General features: G+C 36.9%; 1 protein-coding gene across 2 annotated transcripts; it reads right to left on the bottom strand.

The window, feature by feature from the left end:
- Positions 1-1,388: 1,388 nt before the first annotated feature.
- Positions 1,389-23,736, bottom strand: LOC123902676 (sacsin). Of its 2 annotated transcripts, XM_045952457.1 has the most exons (13): positions 23,197-23,736; positions 21,723-22,446; positions 14,860-20,849; positions 12,714-14,212; positions 11,306-11,569; positions 10,779-10,999; positions 8,332-8,603; positions 4,537-7,573; positions 4,329-4,458; positions 3,682-4,205; positions 2,677-3,588; positions 2,063-2,242; positions 1,389-1,762 (listed from the first exon to the last, which is right to left on the bottom strand). In XM_045952457.1, exons 1-13 carry the CDS (start codon positions 23,538-23,540, stop codon positions 1,565-1,567), a joined length of 14,295 nt encoding a protein of 4,764 aa, XP_045808413.1. In that variant the 5' UTR covers positions 23,541-23,736; the 3' UTR covers positions 1,389-1,564. The 2 variants fall into 2 exon arrangements, with proteins under 2 accessions (XP_045808413.1, XP_045808414.1); XM_045952458.1 differs by lacking the exon at positions 23,197-23,736 and having other exon boundaries at positions 14,860-20,911; positions 21,723-21,859.
- Positions 23,737-25,461: the final 1,725 nt, after the last annotated feature.

Below are 25,461 nucleotides of genomic sequence, written 5' to 3'. Positions count from 1 at the left end.
AGACATATTACAAAGTCTAGATCACATGACACAAACTTTAGAAATGAAAAAGAAGCGATTCATACATTCCATTAGCTAGAAACTTATTAAAACACTATTAAAAATATTTTTAATCTATACCAATCATATTTTTTATTGACTTTGATCTTCAAGCCATATTCAATGCGAAGAGCAATAGAAACCTTTGGAGCTATAGAGTGACAACTTCTTGGACTTGCATTGAATGCAATGAACTTGTAAGATGATACATGTTTAATTTGTCCTCTATCTGATGTCCATCTCTTCGGCTTAAATTCCAAACAATCTTCTACACTGAAATTGTGGAGAAGATTGTTTGCAATTTAAGCCGAAGAGATGGATATCAGATAGAGAACAAATTAAACATGTACCATCTTACAAGTTCATTGCATTCAATGTAGGTCCAAGAAGTTGTATTGGGAAAGATATTAGCTTTGTCGAAATGAAAATGGTTGCAATTTCTATATTATGCAAGTTTCACATATATGTTGTGGAAGGTCACTCTGTAACTCCAAAGGTTTCTATTGCTTTTCGAATGAAACATGACTTGAAGATCAAAGTCAATAAAAGATATGATTGATATAGATTGAAGATGTTTTCAAAAGTGTTTTAATAAGTTTCTAATGGAATGTATGAATAGTTTTTTTTTTTTTTTTTTTTTTTTTTTTTTTCATTTCTAAGGTTTGTGTCATGTGTGATTTAAACTTTGTAATATGCCCTTAAATAATGATCTTGTATTTGTACATCTTGTATTTAGCCTCGATCCTTTTGATAATTTTGTTTTCTAAAAAATAAATAGATACTATAAACATATGCATAATAATAACATATCTATACCTATATATATAAAGAGGATGCACTTTTTTTTTGGGCCGAACTTTCAATAATACCAAGATTACCATTAATAAACTGCAAAAAAAAAAACTTTAAGCTGCATGGTATGGTTAAGCCTATGTCACACTCTCAACCGCTACATCTTCAACGATTTTGAAATTGCTGCATATACAACAAACATGTTAGAGAATTATCAAATTAACAGGTTTGCTGGTTTAATATATGGTTAATAATGTTTCATAACAACATGGTTAAATGATCACAACTTTGAACATGTTTGTGCACAACAAATATCATTTATAGAAGATTTTTGAGTTCCAAAATCAATCGTTCAACATCTCAGGATGACTCTATTGTTTAAGCTCTATAAATTAAAACTGACTAAATGTTTTTGGAACTGAGATGTTAGTTTGGTAGTAAGAATTTGACCTTAAGAAAAATTATTTTTTTAGAGAGAGAGAGAGAGAGAGAGAGAGACAGACAGAGAGAGAGAGAGAGAGAGAGAGAGAGAGAGAGAGAGAGAGAGAGAGAGAGCATCAAAAGTATCCATATATTTGGTGGGCTTGAATAAGAAAATATAACATGATTTACACAAGAGTCTGCATGTAACTGGCTAATTTCTCTCTGATCAAATTCTTGCAGATACTTTCAAGACAGAAGAAGTTAACCAACCACTATTGCATGTAACTGGCTTATCAAATCAGTAGAGATGCTATGGACGAAAAATTCTGATAGCCTTGGTAACTTGAAGCCGACAGAAGGGACACTTTGATACTGCAGAAGAACATTTCCGACACAACACATGACCACAAGGAACTATTGTTATATCAACCTCGGAACTCAGGCAAACCCGACAAATCCATGCTGCTTTTGCTGTATCGGCCTCTTTTGTTGAACGTTCCACCTTTTCCTGTACAGTTCATTATAATGTGGCATGTCATTTCAAGCTTAAACAAAAATTTTACTCCACCACATAAATGCATCATGAAGAATATAGGAAACTACTTTGTTTTGTTCAATTATATTACTTTACACTATTATAGAACCCTCTGTGAAGACTTGAATAATTGCTGAGTAATAATAATATCAATTGATTTAACATATGCAATTGAAACATCCATGCAGATAAAAGATTACAAGATAAAGTATATGCCAGTCAGTAATGTAAAAGTCACTCAGCAGTTATAGTCCTAAATTATAAATCACCAACCTGCTCCAACAGTAGTGCAGCCTGAGATTCTTTTAGATTGTCTTGCAAATCTATTGTTTTTTGAAGTAGAGCCTGTTTCTCCGCATCCATATTGATCCCAGCGGCAGAGAGTATTTCATTTACAGCCTGCACCAGTTCCACAGCTGAAACTTTGCCAGACTGGTCTCTCAAAGATGGCACCTGTTCACACAGAAAGTTCTTGTTCAGTTTAAGTACATCAAGTAGGACCTACTAAAAGTCATATATAAAAATAAAAATGCCACCGCATTAATAATAAGCTTAACGATGAAAGATCATGGATGATAACAAATGGTTAGAGGAAAATATGGCCTTCAACAATACAGTTAGCAGTTGAAAAGGTGTTTCATTTACAGACACTCACCGTTGCTCAAAACTAAATAATGATTCATCAGAACCAAAACAACTAAAAAATTATCTTCACTATCGTATGTGCAGATAAATATTATTCACGTATGTAATGTAATGACTGCATATTCAAAGGTAAGAATTATCCTCTTTCCTAAATAAATGATCAGAAAGGGTGGGAAAAGTTCTAAGCATATAGCATATCAAATAAATACTTATAATTAGAAAAAAAAGTCAATTCGCTGAACCTGAGAGTTGATTTCTCCCCTTCCTGAACTTTCTGGTAAATCGACATACCGCCTGTTACTTCCTAATACGGGACTATCATGCACTGATGTTTCTTTCAGGGTACTGCTTGCTGATACACTTTTAAATGAAAATACTTGTGATGAAAGGACAGCTTGTGTAACCCCTGGTGCAACTTCAATCTTAAATCTATACAGAGCTGCTTGACCTGCCGGTGGTCTGACATCCTCAGAAACCCTGCCATATTTAAGTTTTTCTCCATGTTGAGATCGCCATGCAACTATTTCCCCAGAATAAAAGGGCCTCAATGGATGGAACTGCACAAGACGAGCATCTTGTGGCAATAGTTCTTTGCCAACCATATTGCTGCTTCCATTCGTAGGTTCAACTTCTTTCTTGTCCGAGCAAAGTTTTAAAATGTTAACAACTGCAATCTCATATCCTTCTGGACAGTCAAATAAAGATCCAATAGGCAATATGATAGGAGAACCTAATACCTGGCTTACTACAATGGAAATGAGATCAAAAAGGGAAATATATGTTGGTGGTTCAGCAATTAGAATACAGGATCTTGTTTTGTTCATATAATAGAGAGTTTGATGTGAAGATTCATTCTTCCACTCTGGGATAATGAAATCTTTGGCTGTACGTGTGACATCAACTAAATTTGGCAAGAGCAAAAACCTTGTTTTAAGGCACTTAACAAATTGCAGCTTTTCTGAAGTAGAGTTCAAGAAGCTTTCTGTTGCTTCCAATGAAATGCTATTCAACGCAGGAATGTGACAACCCAAGCTATTAACAACATTCCATACAGCACTTTGAAGAGATTTGCTTAATAACTTCTGTTTGATGGTCACTAGTGAAACAGACCCCACAGATCCCAAAGTCTGTAAACTATGATTCTCATCTAGTTCCTAAAAACACAGAAACCTTTCAGTAAGTAAAAGCCTTACCAATGCAAAAATAAGAAAACATGACATAGGGAAATATATTTGAAATCTTATTACCTCAATGACGACATCAGACAATTTTTTGATACCCAGAACAATACATACTCTCTCAGGAAGATCTGCATGGACAAATCTAATTCTGGACGTATCAATACATTTGACAAATCGAGAGCCATCAGAATCAACATAGACACAGGATGTGGAATGAACAAGTCTGCAGCCATCGTCAGGAACTATGACTTCTGATTTCCAATCATAGCCATCAAACTTGTTCCCCTCACCAATTTGATCACAAATAAAATTCAAAATTTCCATCACAGCACGGAGCTCATTGGGATTTAAATGCTGATACCCACAAGCTTTCTGAAGATTTAAGAGAAGATCTTTTGCAGCAGACAGTGTTAGCAGATCCTGGAGTCCCAAATCTTTAAGAATCTTTGCAAAGGGGAGATATACTGCAGGAAGTTCAAAAGCAAACGGTGACAAATTAACGATCAAACGAGCAAAAAGAGCATCGGCAGTCACTAGGCGTGTTCCATTTGCAGCAGGCAGAAAGGCCACCCCCCTTAGTTCTGCCACATCTGTCAAAGAAAAAATAATTAGAAAATCGATGACATTGTGTATATACCATCGCTAAACTTCTATACATGTCAGGTTGCTATTTTCCCAAACCCAAATGCAATAATGTGAGAGTAGTGAAGCACCTGAAGGAGAAAGGGAACCCCAGACTTTGTCCAAATATTTTAAAATCTCACAGGTACATTCCTCAATGTTCAATCCTGAAGCAATGGGCCAATGAGCAAGAGTATCTTCACCTCCATTTTTCCCAATCACCTAGGATAAAACAATGTTAGAATGAAATTCATATAAGTCATACAGATAGAATTAGTAAATCAAAAGTATCAATTTTACTTGCAAGTGCTTCAAAACTGTGGAAAAAGCTGGAGGGCTACGCAGATGGAGAGCTCCCCAAGAATACTCTGGAGGCACAATATGTTGTCTGCATAGAATGGGAGCACAACTCCAAGCCAGAGGCCAATCTTTAGATAAAACAGCTTCACTATATGAAGCAAGCACCCTCTTGCAACCAACATTTGGAAACCCCAGTTCAGCAGGTACACAAGCAATCTTACCAAGAAGTTCACAGAAGTTGTTGCTAAAAAAAAGAGCAAAGTGAGAGATAACAAATTCAACTACAGATCCTCCTAATGCCCACACTTCAGCTGAAACTTCAGGACGAGAGCTGGTTGTGTCTGCCTCAAAATCATCCAAATTACTTGATTTCATGCACTCCACTCCAAGAAACTCAACTCTTCTGGCACATTCAATTATTACATCTACTTCCTTGGCAGTTCGAAGGCCAAGTTTCCTTAATATTCGAATCCAACCTTCAGTGCTAAACCTTTCCCCAGGAAACTTCTTTCTTTCACCAAAGAAAATAGATAACAATAAAGCATCACCAGGATCAAATAACTCCACGGGCTTCAACAGATCTGTTGAAAATTCATCTGAACTTCTAACAAATTTAGTCTCTTTCAAAGCTTCAACCACAGATTGATCTGATTGAAGATCGTACCAATTTTTAAAAATATATACTAATATTTCCTCCTGCACATTCTGAGGCTTCCTTTCAAAGCCAGGCAAGCCAAACCGTACTAAGATCTGTTGATCATGCAACTCCAGTACTCCAAGAGCTCGAACAAATGAACTTTGATTTGAATCCGTGGCATAAGAAAGACAATGCTCATCATATGGTTTAAAAAATGAATTTGAAGGGATCATACACTGATCTTGACCTTGTAACTTGGTATAAGAACCAACAACTGTTTTATATATGGGGAGAGAGCGCAAAACTTCAATTTCTTCCTGTGCATAGTGGAAGCCATTGGAAAAGAATTCATCAGAAAAAAGTGAAAAAAGTGCATCACAATTTGAAGTTGAGAAATCAGTAGGTTCAGTGAAATATCCAGCTTGCTTTACTGCTACAAGTTTGGATGCAATAACCTGTCCTAGTGATCGCCCAGGAGTAGAAAAGCAATTGCTTAAAGCAGTACAATCTATAAATGCCTCATCAAATATGGGTATGTTACACTGGTTTAACATTGGCAACAACCAAGGGTAACTAATTTTGAGTCTTGCAAAAGCTGAAGTGTAGGACTCAGCTAACTCGGCTTCGGAATTATCCCTAGATACCCTAACCCCATCCACATAACTTTCAGTGGATTCTGTTTCTAAAATCCGAGTAGTGGATGTCGGATGTTCCAAAGGAGGAGGAATGAAGACCAAATGTCGTTCTCTTACACGACATAAGACTGGCCTACCAAGAAAAGCAGGAATTAGGGGCCAATCAGAGAAAAGAGATAATTCTTCCTGAGAACCCTTGAAACTTTTCCAGAATATTCTAACCCATTCAGAGGAAGGACCCCCTTGACTGCCAGAACCAGGCAGTTTCTCCCATGAAAGCCACGGAGCCATATTTGGTCCCATTACATGGTTCACCCAATCTTGATGGAAAATTAGCTTCATATGATGGGCCAGCAAATTAAGAGAGAAGTTTTTCAGTTTCAATAGTGCTTGAAGGGATGAGTTAGAGAAAATGTCCCCCAAGAGCTGTCGGTCTAACACTTTAGGATGAACGAATTTTTCTCCCAGGGGAACCATTAATGATTGTTGCTCCTTATTCCCAACCCAAAGTTCTGTAACACCCAATTTCTTTAAATGGCCAGTGGCAGTTGGACATGGTAAACCTTTGAGTTCCGCAGCAATTGACATTAACCGGAGGTCCCTAGGTTGACCTGTGCCTGTCACAGAATTCCTATAAGCAGAGGGTGCTCCTCTACCAATATCATCAACAACGCCACGTCCAAAATCAAATAAAGCCTTCCCTAAACTTGTCACCATTTCCAATGCATCTCCAGAACTGGCTGCACCCAGAGTGGTTGTGCCAGTGGAGTTGTGGGTATTAGACTCTAGGTGGGAAGAAGTGCTTCTGACAGCAGTTTCTGGGAACAAAACATTAGTACTAGCAAGATCAACTGGTGCATTATCTCGGGGCAAACTGGATGATCCTGTATGCTGAAAATCTGATAAGCAGTACTCAATAACATCTATATACATGTCAACTGATCGAAGAGTGATTGATTTTGAAGAAACTTTTAGGAGATCCCGGACCATTTTAGGTCTAATCTCACGCACTGGAAAACCCACAGCTTGAATTTCAGTCACCAATTCCCATGGTACTGAAAATACAGGATAATGCTCCTTTACAAAACTGCAAACTGTAGCTGGAAGTACACTACCAACTATCCCATTCCCAGGCTGTGAAAGAAACATGCCTTCTTCAGCCTTGACCAAATTTCCTGAGTAAAGCTGCCATACTGGAAGGTCAACAATACGAGAATAGAATGGATGTATTACCCGTTCTTTAAGGCATTCCCAGTCAGCTATAAGAACTGCTGTTGAACTTGAAAGGGTGTTATTGTGATCACCAAGTTGATCATTTAGAACTTCCCTCACAGAAGAACGTGGCCAGAAGGTGTAAATTTGATCCCCAGAAGCCTTCAGAGAGCGATTGATTGCAGTACGGGTACTGGAATCAATTATAGAACTTGAAGCATCCCTTCTCAACTTTTGAATTTCTAAAACCATTTCAACATAGGAATCACATACACATGACATAAGCTCTCTGTTCCATGATTCAATTAACTGATTTCCAGCATCATAGTTTCCCGCGGCTGAAGCCCCTTTGTCTTGGTATTTAAAGAGATAACGGCCTCTGTTGTGACACACAAGGAAACAACCAAAGACAGTAACAGGCAAGTTTATATGACCAGATAAAGGAAGAGGAGTCATAATTGAGCCTGTTGGGTATATGTTTGTATGATGGCCATTTCTTGATATAAGTGCTGCTATTCCGGCAATAGGTGTCAAGTTGTAGGCAAGATACCGTCTGCAAAGTAAATATGAAATATAAACCTTTAATCATGTAAACTCAAAATTGTTTTCAAAAGTAAAAGGAAAAGAAAGACCTCTTTACCCTCCTTCCAACTTCAATTGAAAGAAAGAACTGATTGCAGAAGAACAACACATACAATAAAGAAGACACGTCTCTTAAAAAGGAATAAAGGAAAAAGAAAGACTAAATTAAATTTAAAACCAAAACCAAGGCATGAAGTGAATAAAAAATCTTCAAATCCTATTAAACCATTGTAATCAAGGAAGCCTCCAAAACAAACTTTGTTCAATAATTAGAATTTAGATTTAAAATTCTTCACCATAATAAGTTGATGACATCTGCTTGTGAGATATAGTAGATTTTGTCTTTCTTCTCTTTTATTACCATGCATACAATATCAATGAAAATAACCAAAACATGTATGGGTATAAGATAATAAAAGACAATAAAATAGTCAACATACATGAGCTTCTCATGTAACAAACATGGACTTCCATGAAGAGTGAAGTACGTACTCTTGCTAAGATCAAGATGAAGGAGGAATGCCCAAATGAAAAGAATATTTGCAAAGAAATCATCCAAACTATGAAAACTTCTCAGTTTCTAGATTTGTTCTTATTCATGACTATTTTATCTTTTAGTATAAGAAAGAGCTCTATGCTTCCCAAAAATGATCCATCAATAAGTGAAAAGATTTTCAAGTTAACAAGAGGCAAACAACATTCATCAACTACATATAAAAAAGAACATACCTATCTAGTGCCATATTTCTTGTTTGCCCAGAACCCAGGGTGAGTACAAGAAGCCATTGATCAACAAATGTAGTTCCTTCTGAACATACACTCACATCTATTACATGCATCTTTATTGCAGCATGAGAGCTGCTAAATAGTCTTGATAATTGGAACTTTCTCCATTTCTTTTCTGAAAATGGATTCCTCATAATAGAAGACGATGGATCAATGCTAATTGAAAAATTCTGGCATGGATGTGACTGTCCTTCCTCCCATGTTGATATTGATACCTGTATGGAAAGACAATTTTACCCTAGTTCAACATAGTTTATGAAAACATTCCAAACAAGAGTTTTCTCATGAAGCAGCAAGGAGCCAAAGCAAAACAAGACAAAGTATGCATACAAGTGTTTTCCGTGAGTTTTCTATTAAATAGAAAAAAGAGCGAGTAGATTTATAGAGGATAAGGAACAATCTAAAATGAATCAGTAATTGGAATTTCCTATTATCTAGCATTAGTAGATATGAATAAGATAAACTGTATGTACAGAAAGCACACATTTCTGTTATATGCTCTCGGATGAAATATTTTCCAGGTCTGACCAGCATTGTTAAATAGTGGGTTTCCAGCAAAATGCCATTTTATGGCTCGTGATGTGTGTTTCTTATGGAAGCTTCTTTTTATATAGTGGTTATGGCAGTGGCACGAAGACAACAAACATATTAGTCAAAAACAAAAGGGAGACAAGTAACATATATGAAACATGAATTTTCAACAAACTCAAACCCAACACCGGAAACAAGAGCCTCGGCCATCTACAACAAACTATTGTTTTGATTTCTCAGGTAACATCTTGTACCTGAGTCTGTTCATTAACTTATCTTCCTCTAATTCTTACTCCTCTGTCTGCTATGTTCTCTCTATTTCTCTATATTCTAACTCTCTCGTTTCCTCTATTTCTGCACCTTTCTCTCCATTCCTCTATCTTCCCCCAGTCTCTGCTTCGTCTATTCTGACACAACGCCTGCACCATAGTTTTCAATGCGATCTGTCATACTTTTGTGGTGGGTTTTTGCCTTTCCTTGCCCCAATCATCAAGTCATCTAACCATTAATAACAATGTAACCAGCTAACAAAAGGTTAGACATTAAACAAAGAAATTTATGTGGAAAATCCTAGCTGCCAAGTGTATGTGATGTTTTACTTTCTGTTTAAGAGAATAATATTATACATTAATATCACTAGTAATAACTGCATCTAGATTCTGTTATATTCTCTTACAAGAGCCTATTATAATAACTCAGATAAGTTGTATCTGCTTCAACAGATTTGCATATTCATCATAGCTGACACTGAAAATGTAAACAATTCTCTCAGTTTAAGCGACGACAATCATATTCAAATTTCCAGAAAGTCTCATTGTTATCTTTCTCTCGCTACAATTCCCGTCTGTTCTTTCTTTTTACTTTCTCATCAGCTCATCAATATTAACATGATATTAAGAGTTTGACTTTGACCATCACCATGTCTAAGTCTCCTAATTTCTTCCAAATTCCCAGTGATCCACCATCATTGCATTGCCCCACTTTGGCAACCTCTGTTAGGTTATGTCTAAGTCTCCTAATTTCTTCCAAATTCCCAGTGATCCACGATCACTGCATTTGCCCACTTTGGCAACCTCTGTTAGGTTAAGTTATAACTTTGACTGTTAGGACCTCAAATGAGAGTGTAGGCCCAAATAGTTAATTGGATAGTTAGTTGCACAAATCCATTAGGTGGAGAGTGATATTATCAAAATATAAGGAGAGGTAAACAATGACGTGGCAATGAGTGAGGGTGAGAAAAGAATTGCAGGGGTTCATCTTCTGTAATAGTTACTGATTTTCGATTAATAATACAAGTTCTATTTCTCAATTATCAGGTTCCTAACAATAACTGTACCATAACAACTCAGATCAGTTTTGCATCTGTCTCAACAGATTTGCAAAAGATCTGTTTCAGATTGGTGTTCAGTGATGACAATCATATTTAGAATTTCAGTTTCAGAAACTGTTATCTTACTCTAATTTCCTACCGCTTTCACTTATTTTCTCCCTTTCTCAGTTTATTCAGACAACCCTAGCTGGCAGGTGTTGTCATGTTCCCGTTTCTCTTGAAACTGATGCCTAAGATCCGTAGTTAAGATAAGATGCCTATATAATTTTCTCAAGAATAAAGCATCAAATGTACACCACATTAAAGCCACAATAAAGCATCAAACATACACCAGAAAATCTAAGCTAGCATGCACTGCTCACCACCCAGTAACCCTCGAAGGATCACGCTATTTATTACTTTGAAACCTACCTTGCTCCAATAGCCCTAATTTATCATTTCTTTTCAAAGAAATTATAATTTGATCTGTTGAATCCCATGCTTTTCTGCAATTCTGCATCAATCTACAACAGAATAGTCATAAAATTACCTCCAATACTGACTTCAAAAATAAGAGCGCTCTAGATCCATGTTCCATAAATATGTCAGTAATATGCTTTATTCGGTTCGTCCCCAAGTCAGATCCAATCTTCAAGCTATCAGAGGATAGAGGCATCCGAATAATGGTAGAATCAGATGATGACCATAGGTCATTGTGATCAATGAGCATTGGACTAAACTGATCATGAAATCGTTGTTTCAGATCGGTACCTGAAAACCTCAAAAATAAACAACTCAGTTCTACTATTGAATATAGAAAAGTGAACATCATAATTGATTAAATATATTTTTTCAAATTTTAGAAGAAAATAAATAAATAATAATGTTCTTTTATTTCATTAAAACAAAAATTATTAATGAGCATTGGACTAAACTGATCATTGTAAAATATGTTTCAACCTAAAGTACTTATTTTAAAGTAATATAAGTTAGCAGCACAGTAAAAAAATCATCAATGTGACAGAGAAGGAAAAATAAAGAAACTATTTTACATTAATATAGATGATCTAATTATACCTGTCAAAGAAAACATCTTTGCTGACGGGGCATTTGTTGAAAGTGCAGCGAGCACCAAACCCCGAGGATCAAACATATAAAAGTAGCCACCAGATACGACCGAAAGAAGGTCGCATATGGAATAGCAACAAACTAATCCCAAACCATTATTAAGTGTGTTGCCACGTAATCTCCATGGAGGAAGGAGCTGGAAATTACTAAATTCCTCTCGGCTCAAGCAAGCACCTTCAAAAATTGCTACAAGACCAGGCCCTTGGTATTCGCCTGTATGATAAAATCATGCCTTGTTAAGAGCAATTTAGAAAAGTCATCAAAAGCAGTTAAACACAGCATGGTCATTTCACTACAATTTAACAGCACATGAGCATAACCTTTGAAATACCCTTAGCCTGCAAAATAATTCCGAGCGTCATAAGGCTGTGAACAGCTTGCCAACACTATGGCATACAATGATATTTGGAACAATTATGCAAGAGAAAGGGAAGCTATTTGCATGAGTGAGAAAGGTACAAGGCAACAAGAGAAAATTGTTTTGATAACTAGAACTTGTGACCACCAAGTCATAAGGAAACAACCTAACCGCTGAATGAGAAATGTAAGGATTACACTTAGAACCCTTGATGAAGACATACCACACTAGATCGATTAAGTCTTTTATGGTCACACAAGTGATTATGGTTCAAGCAGCTAAGTTCACTAAGCAAGTAAATGATTGACCTCAAAGGGCCACTCCCCCTCCACCAAACAGAAAAAAAATTTAACTCTTCAAATTACATGTATCCTTTACCTTTTTCATAAAAATAATCTTAAATTTACTGTTTCCTCAACAATGGTCTTTTTCTACTTAGTCCCCTTATTACATTGGTCAAATTCTGCTTGTCTTTCTATGACCCAACATGGCCTGTGCCTTTTCTCAGATCATATAGCTCAACCACAAGTTTCAACTTGCAATGTGCTGGCTAGAATGGTGAGTCTACCAATCCAACCCAGACACAGAAATTCCCCATAACCTTGGGGCACCACTAAGGAAAAAAAACCTAGGACAACAACACTGCCAATTATGCTTTACATTTACTTAGAACTCTTTCCCTGTCCCAATTCAGAGGGGCACCAATTTAATTATCAAGTAAGCAGCAACATAATTTGGTGTTTAAAGGCATCAACATCCAACTAAAAACACCACATTACGCTATCATGACTCTACAAAACATTCCATTTCTCAGTGGGTAAATGCTTAAAATCAGAGATAAAATATGCACGCCAATTAAAATTATGAGAAATAACTTGAGCTTCCCATTTACAACATCAACTGTTGAAAGAATTTACTATACATTTACCTTAAAAATGAAATTTGGCAAGTTTATTAAAAATATTATAAAGAATTAAATTTAAGAAAAGAATATCTCACCTAAATTGTGCTGAAGCAAAGACTGGCGAGGGTGTTCCCTCTTATCATAAATTAGGTGTAATTTCTTGGCTTGGCAGCAATCTGCCAACTCAAGAAGGTCAAATAACAAAAATTCACTGTTTCCATACAAAGCCAAGAGTTCATTAATTTTATTGTAGTCCATGCATGGCAGATCTTTAGTCATATCGCCACTGACTAAAGAGAGGCAGCGAACTGACTGTACTCCCAACCTTTCTGCCAAATCATTGCTGATACTTGGATGCACAAAATGTCTCCCAACTAGAGAACTGTTTCCAAGCCAAGGTGCATCATTGTATACAAGATCTCCTGCATACATCAGAACTCCAAAAGTATCAGGAATCAACAAGGAACTGTCAAGAGGTTCAAAATGCGGCTTCTCCGGGGAACATTCTTGAATAGCTTCAAGAACACAACAGACAAAGTTTAACTGATCTATTGAAAGTGGAACTCCATGCACGTCATTCTGCAACTTCTGTAGTACATGAAGATAATCCGAAATACCAAAACTCAATTTGACTCCTAACTTTATCATCAAATCTTTGTACTCTGACAGTTCAGATGGAACCACATATAAATATGGAGTAAATTTTACTGGTGAATCAAATGCAAGTGCATTTGGTGATACAAAATCATCACCAATCCAGACCCATGAAACACCATTTAACCCTGCTTTCAGTTCAATGAAGTCGTCAGTATTAATATATTCTTGCAATTTTGAATAAAGGCAAGGTATTTCCTTTTGCAACTGAGCATCAAAATCAGGATCCAGCAATGAATCTGTCTTCAGCTGCTTATAGGACTTAGATAGCTCAATTAATTGTTTTGATAAAACACTTACATTTGGGCAATCCATCCAGCCAAGTTTTGTTTGTAGATGTGTCTTGTTACACTCACCATTTAATATGAGCATTGAAGAAGATACCATCCACATCTGTGATCTAGGCCTCACAATTGTGGGGGATGCTACTTGGTTACTGGATCGTAACCAAGGAAGTCCCCTAACAGGTGAATCAGAAATAACTGGACACCAAGAGATTAGCTTCAATTCAGACCAAAATTCTTCTTCTGGCATGTCAAGAATAGTGTTGCTAATAAATGAATCAGTATCATTTGTGGAGCTTTCATCTTCACAAAAGCCATCACTTAGAACAGCAGCATCCATTATATTGCTGCTTCCCACACCCATGCCGCTCCACTCATCACAATTCTTACTTTCTCCTTGATTCGAGAGCTTAAGCGATAATGTATCTAAAAAACCCAATAACTCTCTACCATGCTTGGGGGCTTCAGTGTCCCCAGAATCGTTCAACAAGCTGACGGACCTAGCACAATCAAGCAAACCAGAAAATCCCATAGTTGTCCGAAGTCCAAGCGTAACCAAAGTATCCAAAATTTCCGGATCTAAAAATTTGTCGGAGGGAAAAAAAGCATCCACAAGCAGCATACTTTTAAGATGAGGAACCCGAGGATCATAAAGCCTGCAATAACATTGTAATCAGCAATCCAAATGTCAGTTTTTAAGCAAGTAAATTACTTATCAAGAAGTTTACCCCTTGAAGGATAAATATCAATGGATGATATTATGCACCAGAAATTCAATGTTTGCATTTACACAAATTACATTGAATAATTTATAGATAACATGATATCTAACTGCAGCACATTTTTATCAAGCAATTGATGCATAACCTGTTTTGGTTTGGTCAAACTCTGACGTGAACGCCAACACGAGTGCAAACATATATTGTAGTTAAAGTGTAACAATTTCCAATCAAATTCAGGTTGCAGGTTAAACATTGTCAGAATATAAGAAAATATCTTATAATGTCTTTCATATTATATTAAACATTGTTGAAACCATTTAAACTCTAAATTTTAGAAACCATATATATGTTCCCAGTACAACATTTAGCATGATAAATGTCGTTCTCGTATAATATTTATCGCTTTGTTCCAACAGTAATTAATGATGTTGTTTCTTGTACAAGACTGCAAACATGTTGCATTGCTTTCTTGCTGGTACTGATAGTAGTATTTAGCAGCAATATCACAGAAAAAATGTTTTTACATAATCCAGAAAAGCATCTTATTTAAGAGACTATGTTAGAGGAGAAAAAAAAATTACCTAGATGGTTTTTGCCAAGACCCATTGGCTGCCAGAACAAATGGTACAGCAGAAAGTGAAGACTTGAGAGAGATATCCTGTTTGATCAAATGCTGAACATCATTCAGAATGGATGAAACAACTTCCTGGTTCAAAAGGAACTCTGACATGTGATTGAGTATGTGATCTTTGAAGAATTCCATTTGTGTTGGTTCTTTTATTCCTAAATACCTTCTCAAAATGACCCCTTCCATTTCCGATTCAGTTCTTATGAAGCTATCACTTAAAAGAACTTCACGAACACCAGTAGGACCAAGCCATTTGATAGGATCAATCAAATTTACAAGCTTTCTGCTTTGGTATGACTCAAATATAGGAAGGTGTTTGATGATTTCAATATGTGTGCTATCAATTTGCTCTTCCGAAAACCATTTTGACTGGAGAATATAACTCCGAAGTTCATGAAGCTCTCCTTCAGATACATGTGTAAAAATCCCTTCAATCTTTTGTGGCTCCCCAGCAATAGCCAGAAAAACATTTAATACACCTCTTGCTGTAGGTGATTGGACAAAGCATTCCAATTCAGGGTGGTCTAGCTGCAGGTCTTGCCTCAAGAATAAACATCCAACCTTCAACAACAAAGAAGACATTTTCTCACTCCAACCATCATTTTTTATCACATTTGAATTTGAAGTTAACTGCATCAAGCGATCATCACCAACAGGCAATATAGGCCACTTTGAAAAAATTAAAAGATCCTCACAATATGCTTTCAGATAATTCCATAGCAGCTGCAACCATTCTATACTTGGTTGGCCATGAATACCAGGAGTCCAACTTACTTGTGAAGCATGTTGCCACTCTACAGGAAGTAATTTCACTAGAAGTTTCTCGAGCAATTGGCATGACAAGAAAGAAACATTTGTGCTATCTGCTTGGGCAATGTAACAAAGTTTTCTGTGAACTTCTTCTGGAATAACATTAATAACAAGCTGATGAGGAATTGAATCTTTCAGAAGGCCATATTCATCACCGCGTGCAATGTAAACTCTTTCTCCAACCCCTTTCATATCAACTAATGTAAAGGAACCATCTGCGAGTGGTAACAACGGCAAGCCAATGAGAGTATCAAACTGCATGGATTCTTGTATGTCATGTAAGCAATATTCAAGCGTCAAAATCATTGCATCCCTGTCCTTAAATTCACGCTTCCTTTTGATTAACAAAGTCCTTAATAGCTTAGGTTTCAGAAAATGCAATGATGGACATATTTCCATAAACTTTTCTAGAAGTGACTGTGGAAGTGTAATGACAGGTAGAGAAGCACCGGACAATGCTTTTATAAGTTCAACTGCTTTGGGAAAAGTAAAATCGGGAAATATAGCATATTTGGTTGAAATCCACTGACCTCCTCTAGCTTCAGTATATAATAAACGGAGATCAAATTCAGCAACAAATCGGTACAGTTTCCGTACTACTGATGCCCAAGGTTCTAAGCCTAATGTTGTTGGCCATAATGAGAAAAATAAATTGCAAGGGCCAATTTCCAATGCCACCTTCTCAAGCAAACGACCATAGGCAGGAGCAACAACATTTTCAAGGAGGTATATATTCCAGTCAGAGCGCTTTCTTCCATCCCCTGTCATATCAGAACCAAACCAGATGTCCCTGCGATTTGATGATAATTCGAAGTATGCATTTACATGAGCAGGAAGGCCAGTACTGATCGGTAAAGGTAAAAAACAGAATGCGCGACCTTCAAAATTTTCCAGTGCATGTGTAGGCAAACTAGCAGTTTGAAACAGATCAGAAGAAACCACACTACCATCCCCCACCTCTGAACTATCAAGCAGGTCGCCACTAAGCTTAACAGAATTCAAATATGCAGCAACACATGCCCAAGGAACAAAATTGTAACAGTTACTATTGGATGCCTCAGATGTGCTCTTTCGAACATTTCCACCTCCTAAACATTCTGTGATAATCCAATAGTGCAAATGATGACCAGATGATATGCTTTGCTCCGTAATCAACATCTTTTGGCACTTATAAGGCAAATCTCGGCCAATGGATTGGCTTAGATTCTTCAAAAACTGAACTCTATTCATTCCAACACGCCTATTTTCCTTGAAAAAGTTGAACACATCTTGAGCTTTAGTAGAACCAATTTCAGGCTCACCAATACAGGTTCTGCGTACACGGTGCAGTAAGTGCATTTCATCTCCTGTTCCTTCTTTCACAAAAATGGAGATAGATTTCACATTATGCAAGAAAAGTAATGTTTCAGAAACAACCTCGGAAAAAGCAGCAAAGAGAGATCTGACATCTTCAGGTGTATAAACTTCCTTTTTAATTTGGCTCCTGGAGGCAACACCTGCAGTTCGAAGCGGGAATCGGAATATTGTACCAGGAAAGGACTGTTGCAAGTCACAGCCAAAATGCAGCATTGAAGAAAATTGATCAGGAAATTGCTCCAAAATCTGCCGTCCCACAAACTTAATTCGTAAACCAGGGTGGGAAGGAGATATTCCAGGCAAATTGCTGGCATGAGGGTCAAACATTACTATATTTTCACCAGAAACAAACATAGGGATATCTGTAAAGTGATAGACACAATTAAATCCCAGTCCAAATCTTCCTATTGCAAAAGCTTTCTCAAGTTTACTTTCTTGACCAATACGAGAAATTGCATAAAGATCTTGCGGACTAAAAATTGAGTCATTGAAGCAGTATAAAGCAGGACCTTGCCAATCAGCCATTTCAGGAGAAAGAACGGAAGAAGTCCCATATTGAGATTTATCCAAAAGAAATATTACTTCAGAAGCTCCAGCATCTTCTGCATTTTGTACCATCTCAAACAGAGTCCCGGGTCCATCAGCATACATTTCAAGAATATGTTTAAGCCTTGTTGTCAATGCCTCATGCTGTCCAAAAGCCTCGGCAGCTCCAGACAGACCAAAATTCATTGAATCTGCACTCTCAGCCAGCAACATCCTGCGAAGAGAACAGACGCCCAACTTCTCTGCTACATCATTAGAAATGTTTCCATGCACAAATTTTTGAACTGTTCTCTTTGCATTCCAAGACACAGTTGATGCATTTCCAAATGAGCCATCAAGATCTTCGGATCCAAGCAACCAGGGAGCGTCATTATAAACCAAGTCACCAGCAAGAAATAGCCTACCTGATACATCTGGAAGATAGAGCTGAACTTTTTGTTCATGATGATAAACTTCAGCTAGATGATGCACAATTAATGTGACAGCCCTAATCTCCTGTGTGTCCAGAGGAGATGAGCCTTTTCTATTTGCCATCCTATGAAGAATATTAGCATAGTCAGCAGGCTGCAAGAATTCACGAATACCAAGTTCTAGAAACAATTTTTTGAAAACTGCCAAGTCAACTGGTATAACTCGTATATATGGAGCCAAATGAAGAGGGCCATCAAGGACGACCTCCTCAGAGGTTGTAAATCCATCTCCTACCCAAATCCACCGACAGCCTTCAAGAACAGCCTTTACGATCTCAATTTCATCTGAAGCCATCATTCCTGTCAGTATTGAGTATATCCTTGGCATTGCCATGGCTAATTCCTGCCTAAGAACTTGATCAGTCACAATCTCATTATTTTTTCCTAGCTCTAGTAATTGGGCAGCAATTACACCTCCTCCTGGTGGAGACATCCATCCCAGGCTATACAATAAAGCTGTGGAAGAGCACTCACCATCCAGTATCCGCATGCTAGCTGAGACTAACCATAAATCATTTCGTGACCTTACAAGTTTTGGAGGAGCAACCATTGATGAAACAACCGGCCATGGTAACGAGTCAAATGGAGGGGAGGCCAAAACTGGGCACCAGGAAATCAGTCGGAGGTCATTCCAGAATTTTTCAAGATCAGATTTTGGGTTGCGAGACCTAAAAGCAGTTGCTGCTCGTGATAACATCCAGTTAACTCCCCCTTTATTATCATCAACTTGATCAGGGAGCCATTTCAACGCATTAACTTCTAGGTAAGAGAAAAGTACTTTCCCTTTTGAATATGCCTTTTGTTGATCCTTGTGCATCAGATGCTCGATACATCGAGCACTTTCTAGAACAGTTTCTGGAGATACAGAAGTTCTAAGGCCCAGGCCACGCAGAATATTAAGGATATCATATTCTCGGTAAGCACCAGAAGGGAAACTATCTGAGTCTTCCAGTAATGCATATAACTCCTCATTAGTAGGATCATATAAAACTGAAGGGCACTTAAGAGCACCAGTGAATGTTGGGATAAATTTCAAATTTCTCAACAAGTCCCTAATAGATACATCCTCAAGAGACAAAAGTGGCAAATTTTGTAGAACTGACAACATTATGCTATCACGAACCTCAGCTTGCAACTCCCCGACTCTATGAAAAACATGTTCTTTGTAAAACTCTGCTTTCCCCATTCTTTCAACTCCATAATACCTTGACAGAATATCCTCCTCTTCAGTATTTGAGGACCTGACAATGAACTCAATGTCCTCCAGAATAAACTCTGGCACATCCAATGGTGGCAAGTACTTTCGAGGATTTTCTAAGTCAGAGAATTGTGAATTGTGAGAAGACTCTTTGCCATAGACTTGATATATAGGTAATTTCTTGCAAAACCTTATGCTTAAGGCATCCATAGAGTGTCCAACATACCATTTAGGGTCAAGAAGAAATTTGCGGAGTTCATTCCGTTCTTCAGCTATCAGACTGTCAAATGAAACTTGCATAATGTCAGCACTTGAAAAAATGTTAAAAATTGATTGCAGAACACCTGCTGCACTTCCATCACATACATAATTGAATAAATCCGGATGTTCAACTACATAACTGGACTTCAATATATTACATCCGATTTTCACAAGGATATTCTGTACTGCATCAGAGAGATTACTTCCATTTAACATTTTCAATTGTTTGGAAGGTCTTAATAGAAATCCAGATGTGGATGGTAAAATTGGCCAATCACTAAATAGTTGCAATATTTCATTCTGCTTTCCTAGATATTGCCAGAGAAGCAAAAACCATGATAATGTTGGCTTTTGACACGATTCTGGATCCCAGAACACTTTACTTTTATATTTCCAGTCAGCTGGCAGAAATGCAGGGAATAACTGAGCAAAATATTGAATACTGAAAAGAGCAAGATTGGTATTTGAGGACATTGCAATACCAGAGAGTCTATTAAATATATTGGGAGGAATGCTCCGATCAATCACTCTATCTGAAACTGGGTGCAGTAGTTTGTACTCTAAGTCATCACAAATGAAATAAGAAATTCCTTTTGATGCTTCCAGAAATGATGCAAAATTGCCATTTGCTAAAGGAAGTAAGGGCAGACTGTATGCCTCTTTACCAACATCATCATCAACCAGGTCCTCAAGGCAATATTCCAATAATAGAAGCTTGTATGATCTGCTCAAATAAGTAGATGTTTCACCTGCCCTAAGAAATTCCCGAACTGTACCAGGAGTAACCACCTTGCTTGAATTATTTTTTAAAAGCATGTCAAACAATGAATCGGGCAAATTCACAACTGGCATTCCCAATTGCATGAGAGCCAAACCAAGATCATTGCTTTTAGTGAATTTTTCATCATGAAGAAAGGCTTCACTCGGTGATACCCATCTTCCTCCATTCAGATCTGAATAGATAACTGGAGCATTATAAAGGCTTTTGTATATTTGTTGAACCAAAATACTCCATGGCTCTTCAAAGGAACCAATAGGCCATAAAGAATAGTATAAGTCCGTTGGCCCTAACAAATCTTTTACGCAATGCAGCATATGCACAAAAGCAGGAACCACAACGTCTTCTAGAAGAAGCCTGTTCCAGGTAGAACGAACTTTTCCACTTCTGTCCATGTCATCCCCATACCAAATGCCACGACGATTTGATGATACCTCAAAGAAACCATTGACTTGTACACTAAGTCCAGTTCTAACAGGTAGTGGAAGAAAACAGAATGCCTGACCAGTCCTAAGAACTTTGTTCTGTAAAAACCATACATGGCAATATGAGGGATGAACCATGGAGATATAGCAACAAAGTAGACCTTCACAAAACAATGTAAATTTTTTAAGAGAGAGTACAGTTATCCTTCAAAAACAAGGGTCAACAGTTTCTTAGTGTGAAAATTATACACAAAAGTGAATTTTTCAGACCTTTTCTATTGCATGGTTGAACAAAGAACAAATTTACAACTGAAACATACAATAAAAGATACCACATCCTACAAGGGGAAAATGAAGATGAAGGTTCAAAAACAATTAAAAAAAAAAGGTATACCATATCAGTAAAGAGCTAAAATCCTCACAATGGCCTAGCAAAGATACATCTCTGACTTAAATACCTCTATCAAAACACCACCATAAAGTGCCTAAAGAAATAATTCAACCCAATAACAGTCGTGAAAGCATAAATTTGTTCTAAAGATTCTAATGTTTTCCCAAGACCAACAAAGCATGATATGTTTTAATGTTCACCTTTTTTATCACTCCAAGACTCTAACCGGAGCAATAAAATTTCTTCAAACTTTATAAACAAGGCCAAAAAAATTTAGATTTCAAACCATTGCATGCCAAACTTTCAATCAGAAGCTACAGTCAAATTAATTGCAAGGCTGGATGAACGAAAATGCAGAAAAATAGTTCACTACTTTCAACTATATTCACATTCATAAATATGATTGAAGACAAAAGATAAAAGTTAAACAATACATGTTTATGTTCGTGCAGAACCAAAAGTAAAACCTATAAGCATATTAAGAACTTGAACTGTACATGTGTGTGGTAGAGATAGAGAGAAAGAGAGGAAGCTAAAGCAACAGCAAAAGACTTAAGTATAAGATATCGCAAATTAATTACATTTGATGAATCATCAGAAATGCATGCCGCGACTGATGCCCATGGCATTAAGTGGATGTCATATTCTTTTGATGCAGTTGTAGCAAACGAACCAATCCTACTGGATGTTGAGGCCATTGTTTGAACCACATAAAATCTCTCTGTTTGCCTCTCTGTTTCAAGTCCACTAACTGTCTCACTTACAAATTCCAATGGGAATGCATCCATTTCAGTTGTTGTATTCGAACACTTGGACAATCTGAGGAGTGCCTGCCGATGCCAAACTGTATCATGAGTTACTGAACTAACAGAGCATGAATGAATTTTCTTTGGCACAGGTTCTCCATCATCCCACACATACATTTCAATGCACAGCACACTCTTTAGAAAGAGAAGGGTCAAAATTCCTTCTTCAAAGAGCTGAACAAACATGGAGGAAATGTCTTCTGGTGAATATGCTTGCCGTGAAAGCTTACTTCTGGATGCCTGGTCTACGTTTCTCAAAGGAAAACGGAACAAAGTACCAGAAAAAGGACTCTGCATGTCACAACCAAATGCACAAAAGGGGGAAAACTGGTCCTTGTAAAAGGAGAGGGCAGATGAACTAGTGAAGTCAATCCGCTTCCCAGGATTCGCCGCAGAAACCCTTGGAAGATAAACACCCTGAGGATCAAATAGTACCACGTATTTGCCACTCACAAATGAAGGAAGATCTGTTAAATGGTATACTGAGTTGAAGCCAACCCTGAAAATCACAGAACAATAATGAATACAAAATTTAGAGAAATACAAAGAAACCCAAATATCATGGCAATATGAGAAATATTTACGAAAATAAATATAGACAGTGAGCATTGATTACTTCAAACAATGCCAAAATTATTAATACTGAAATTATTATTATATATAATAACACACAATTAGGGTTTTAAATAAAGGTCAACTACCACGATTTACGGCACAACACCACATTATGGTTTGACCGATATTGTCCACAATATAAAAAATAGCAATCAGGACTCTACTTAAAACCTCACACATTATCTTATCCATGAGACACAATATCTCATTAATTTACAAAGACAACATTATATGGATATTCCACCCTAGTAACTACCACTCTCATTATCAGAACCTTGGCATTGCACCGCAGAACGAAAGTCCGGCTTTCCTTCTTACAGTTTATATTGAAGAAAACGACTAAATCAACAAAACAAACACTACATTACCCATTATATGACTTGTAAACAGTACAATACAATAGAACTCTTTCAACAAAAACCATATATGATATATTACTTGCAATGTATCATCATTACCAGTTACAACTAGTAACAACTTCACAACAACTACCTAACTTTGATTCTCAATACAACTAAGTCAACAACATTGGAACCAGTTTAACATTCACAAAACAAGTACACAACATAAACAAATCAACCTAATTAATTAAATAATCAAATTAACACTTGAGAATGAAAAATCAGCAAATTACCCGAATCGACCGGTTTTTGAAGCCTGTCCATGCTTACTACTCCCACCGATCTTCGAGATACTAACGAAATCCTCTTCAGAGAAAACGGCGTTGTTGTAAGCCAAAAGCGCGGGTCCTTGCCACTGTGATAACGAATCAGATAGAAGTGAATCGCGACCGTGAGAGCGGCGGTCGAGACAGAGTGAAACGGTGGTGGCACCAGCGTCATCGGCGTTCTGAATGAGTTCCTTGAGAACAGTTGTTCCCTCGGGGTAGTTTAGTAAAACCTCGCGGATACGGCGAGTTAGGTCGACTGTTTGACCGAAATCTTCGAGGAAGATTGATTCCGGCGCCGGAGATGACATATTTTCCGGCGGAGATTGAAGGTTTTCTATTGTGTGTGATTGTTCATGATGATGATGATGATGATGATGATGATGATGGATTTTGGTTAGGGATTGAATTCGATTTTCGTTGAGTTTGCGTGTGGTGTGTTAATAATGTTTTCAACTTCGTGATGATGGTGAAAACTCAACAACTTCTTTTCCTTCTTCGTCGGCTAAATTAGTTGGGAAACTTCACAAAATTTTATAATTGAAATTTTGGCACTCTAATTTTGATAATAGGAATTTTGGCACTCTAAGAGGAGGACACTCACAGATCTCAATTCTAAGATAGTATTTGAGCATGCATCTCCAATATTTGTTAAGTTGAGACACATGCTATCAGATAACTGTTATCCAATATTTGTTAAGTGGAACTTTCCGGTATTTTTTCGAAGGTTTAAGCATGGTGGGAGAGCGTGGCTTCGAGAAAGTCGAGCTTAATGTTGATTGATTTGAACATAGTGGTGAATTCGATGAATTCCAGAAAGTGTAGTGTCAGGGAGGGTTGGCCGTTGATTCAAAAAATCGTTTGCCTCATTAGCATGTATTGGGAAGTGTGTGTGTGTGTGATGCCCTCATATAGAGAAGTTAATTATTGTGTGAATGCGTCGCCTGCCTTATAATGAAGGACTAATGATGAATTTGTCATGCAACAGTTGGAATTTTCGTCCCAATTCAGATATGGGACGAAATTTGCGACAAATTGATTTCGTTGCAATTTGGTTGGGACAAAATTTTAGACACAATTCATTCATTTTGTCATAAGATCGCAACTGAATTGTTATATTTTGTCTCAATATATATATATATATATATATATATATATATATATATATATATATATATATATATATATATATATATATATATTAAATCCAAATCTATATTTGCATATTTAGCAAATGCATCAATCATTTTATTTTGACGAGCAAGGATGCAATTGATTGGTCTGCAATTTTCTACCTGAATCATGTCTCTAACTCCCAACTCATGCCACAAACAATATCAACATAATTTGAATATTTATATGATTTAAATGTTTTGGCGCACACGTGCATGCTTCATCCAAACCAAGTCCATATATATATATATATATATATATATATATATATATATATATATATATATATATATATATATATATATATATATATATATATATATATATTAACCATTTGGTTCTCGGAGAAAGGGATCCCAGTAATACAGAGTTCGGCCACGAGGTAAGTAAAAGCTGGCCAAAAATGATTCCCACATGCAGGTATATATGGTTCTTCCGAATGATTCGTTCTAAGGGGAGCACATTGACCACTTGAGTCTAATGTCTTGGTTTTAAGCTCCATATGCCATATGATATTTAGAGGACTTTGCCAATTGCCATATGATATTGTTATGTTACACTTAATTTAACTATGACAATAAACTAGTATCAACACTTATTAGGTTACACTTATTTTGTGCTATAAAACCATTATCCTACAAATTTAAGCTAAATAAGCAAGAACACCGACTAAAGGTGCAACAGAAACAAAACAATAGTTGGTTCTGCTAATTGATAATCATTCCTATTATCTGTAAAACCATCATTTTGATTTGGACTTACAACAGCTCCTTCCAATATATTAGGATTCGGTTCAATTTTATTGAACCATTTGTCAAAGCCATCTTTGCATGCTACTGGTGATTTATCTTTTTTAATTGATATAATTGATGCTCCTCTATGATGAACTTGTTGTGGATAGAGCTGTAAAAAGGGCCTTAAGGGGCCGGCCCTTTAAGGGGCGGACCCACTTATTCCTGATTATTAATTTTATTTAAATTTTAAACAATTTTTCTAGTGTCGTGAACTTATTCTCGTTTTCTTCAATCAGCACTGTCCACGATCGGCACCCTAAAAAAA

The sequence above is a fragment of the Trifolium pratense genome, linkage group LG1, assembly GCF_020283565.1.
Source record: "Trifolium pratense cultivar HEN17-A07 linkage group LG1, ARS_RC_1.1, whole genome shotgun sequence".
NCBI lineage: Eukaryota > Viridiplantae > Streptophyta > Magnoliopsida > Fabales > Fabaceae > Trifolium > Trifolium pratense.
This window is presented reverse-complemented; position numbering and strand designations above follow the sequence as displayed.